Source organism: Buceros rhinoceros, unplaced genomic scaffold (assembly GCF_000710305.1).
Source record: "Buceros rhinoceros silvestris isolate BGI_N320 unplaced genomic scaffold, ASM71030v1 scaffold4032, whole genome shotgun sequence".
In the NCBI taxonomy this organism is placed as follows: domain Eukaryota; kingdom Metazoa; phylum Chordata; class Aves; order Bucerotiformes; family Bucerotidae; genus Buceros; species Buceros rhinoceros.
Window position 1 is genome coordinate 76487 of NW_010398149.1, and position 1170 is coordinate 77656.

The 1170-nt window shown below is 37.4% G+C and overlaps 1 protein-coding gene across 1 annotated transcript in view; it reads left to right on the plus strand.

Moving 5' to 3' along the window:
• Positions 1 to 967, plus strand: part of TRPC4 (transient receptor potential cation channel, subfamily C, member 4) — a 72097-nt gene extending 71130 nt beyond the window's left edge. Inside the window, exon 10 of the mRNA XM_010130965.1 lies at positions 75 to 967. Within this exon, the coding sequence (XP_010129267.1) occupies positions 75 to 791 (717 nt within the window). The 3' untranslated portion in view covers positions 792 to 967. The remainder of the gene's footprint in view (positions 1 to 74) is intronic.
• Positions 968 to 1170: the final 203 nt, after the last annotated feature.

A 1170-nucleotide genomic window follows, 5' to 3' on the forward strand; every position in this document is an offset into this window, starting at 1 on the left:
TTATTATTATTATAAGAGGAAAAGTCAAATTAGTTTTAGTGCTCTGATGTTCCATCTTTCTTCCTAATTTTTAGGAGTTAAAACAAGATATTTCCAGCTTTCGTTTTGAAGTCCTGGGTTTGTTAAAAGGAAGCAAGCTGTCTAATTTGCAGTCTGCAAAGGTGAATAAAGACACTGCCTCTCTGTCAGAAAATGAAGAAAATAGTGAGAGTGAAGGAAACAAGAAAGGAAAGAAAAAGACCTTTAGTCTTTTTGACATAACAACGATGATACACCCAAGATCAGCCACCATTGCCTCTGAAGCACATAGTGTGAGCAACGGCTCAGCAATGATGGTGTCAGAGTCCACCAAGGAGAAACAAAAGCGTGTGAATTTTGTTACAGACATAAAAAATTTTGGGTTGTTTCACAGACGATCAAAACCAGACTCTGTGGAACAGAGTACAAATAAAATATACACCGTTTCTGAAGAAGTTTCCCGTCAACAGGCAGAAGAACAATGTGAGAAAACTGCTGAACTGGAAGAGGGAGAACTGCCCATGAACTGCAAATTAAACATCCAAAGTTCTGAAGAGAAATGTGTGTTAACTCAGTCAGAAAGCAACAGCGACTCTTCAGATTCACCGGAAGAGGAAAGTATTTGTGCTTCAGAAATGGAGAAAACGGTGTTGCAGAAATCAGAACCAGCCACATCGCAGGAGGAGCTGGACGAGGAGTTGGACATTAGCACTGACTGTGATGGGAAACCAGAAACAATTGATCGGGGCGATTATGTGATAACAAGGTTGTGATGCTTACAGGAAGGAGCATTTACAAATATATATATTTTGCATAGTGCTTTTGGGGGGGAATGTTTTAAGAATTATATTAGCAAATGCAGAACTACACTTTATAGTACTCAACTGTGGCACATGATCCTGTAACATAGTAGTCAAGAGAAAGATAATACGGGGACCTTCTGTTTTGTAGCCTGCTTTAGCTTTCACGATTTGTTTTACATTTTTTAATAAATGGAAGCATCTTGTATTCTTGTACTGTTGCAATAACCCACAAAAACTTTTTAGCTATCTTTTTCAATTACAACAAATGCAATTTCTCTCATATAATAGTTGACTCCTATGATAAATATTTTTCTATGCAAATAAAAAGTAGCTTAAGACACTTGTAAGC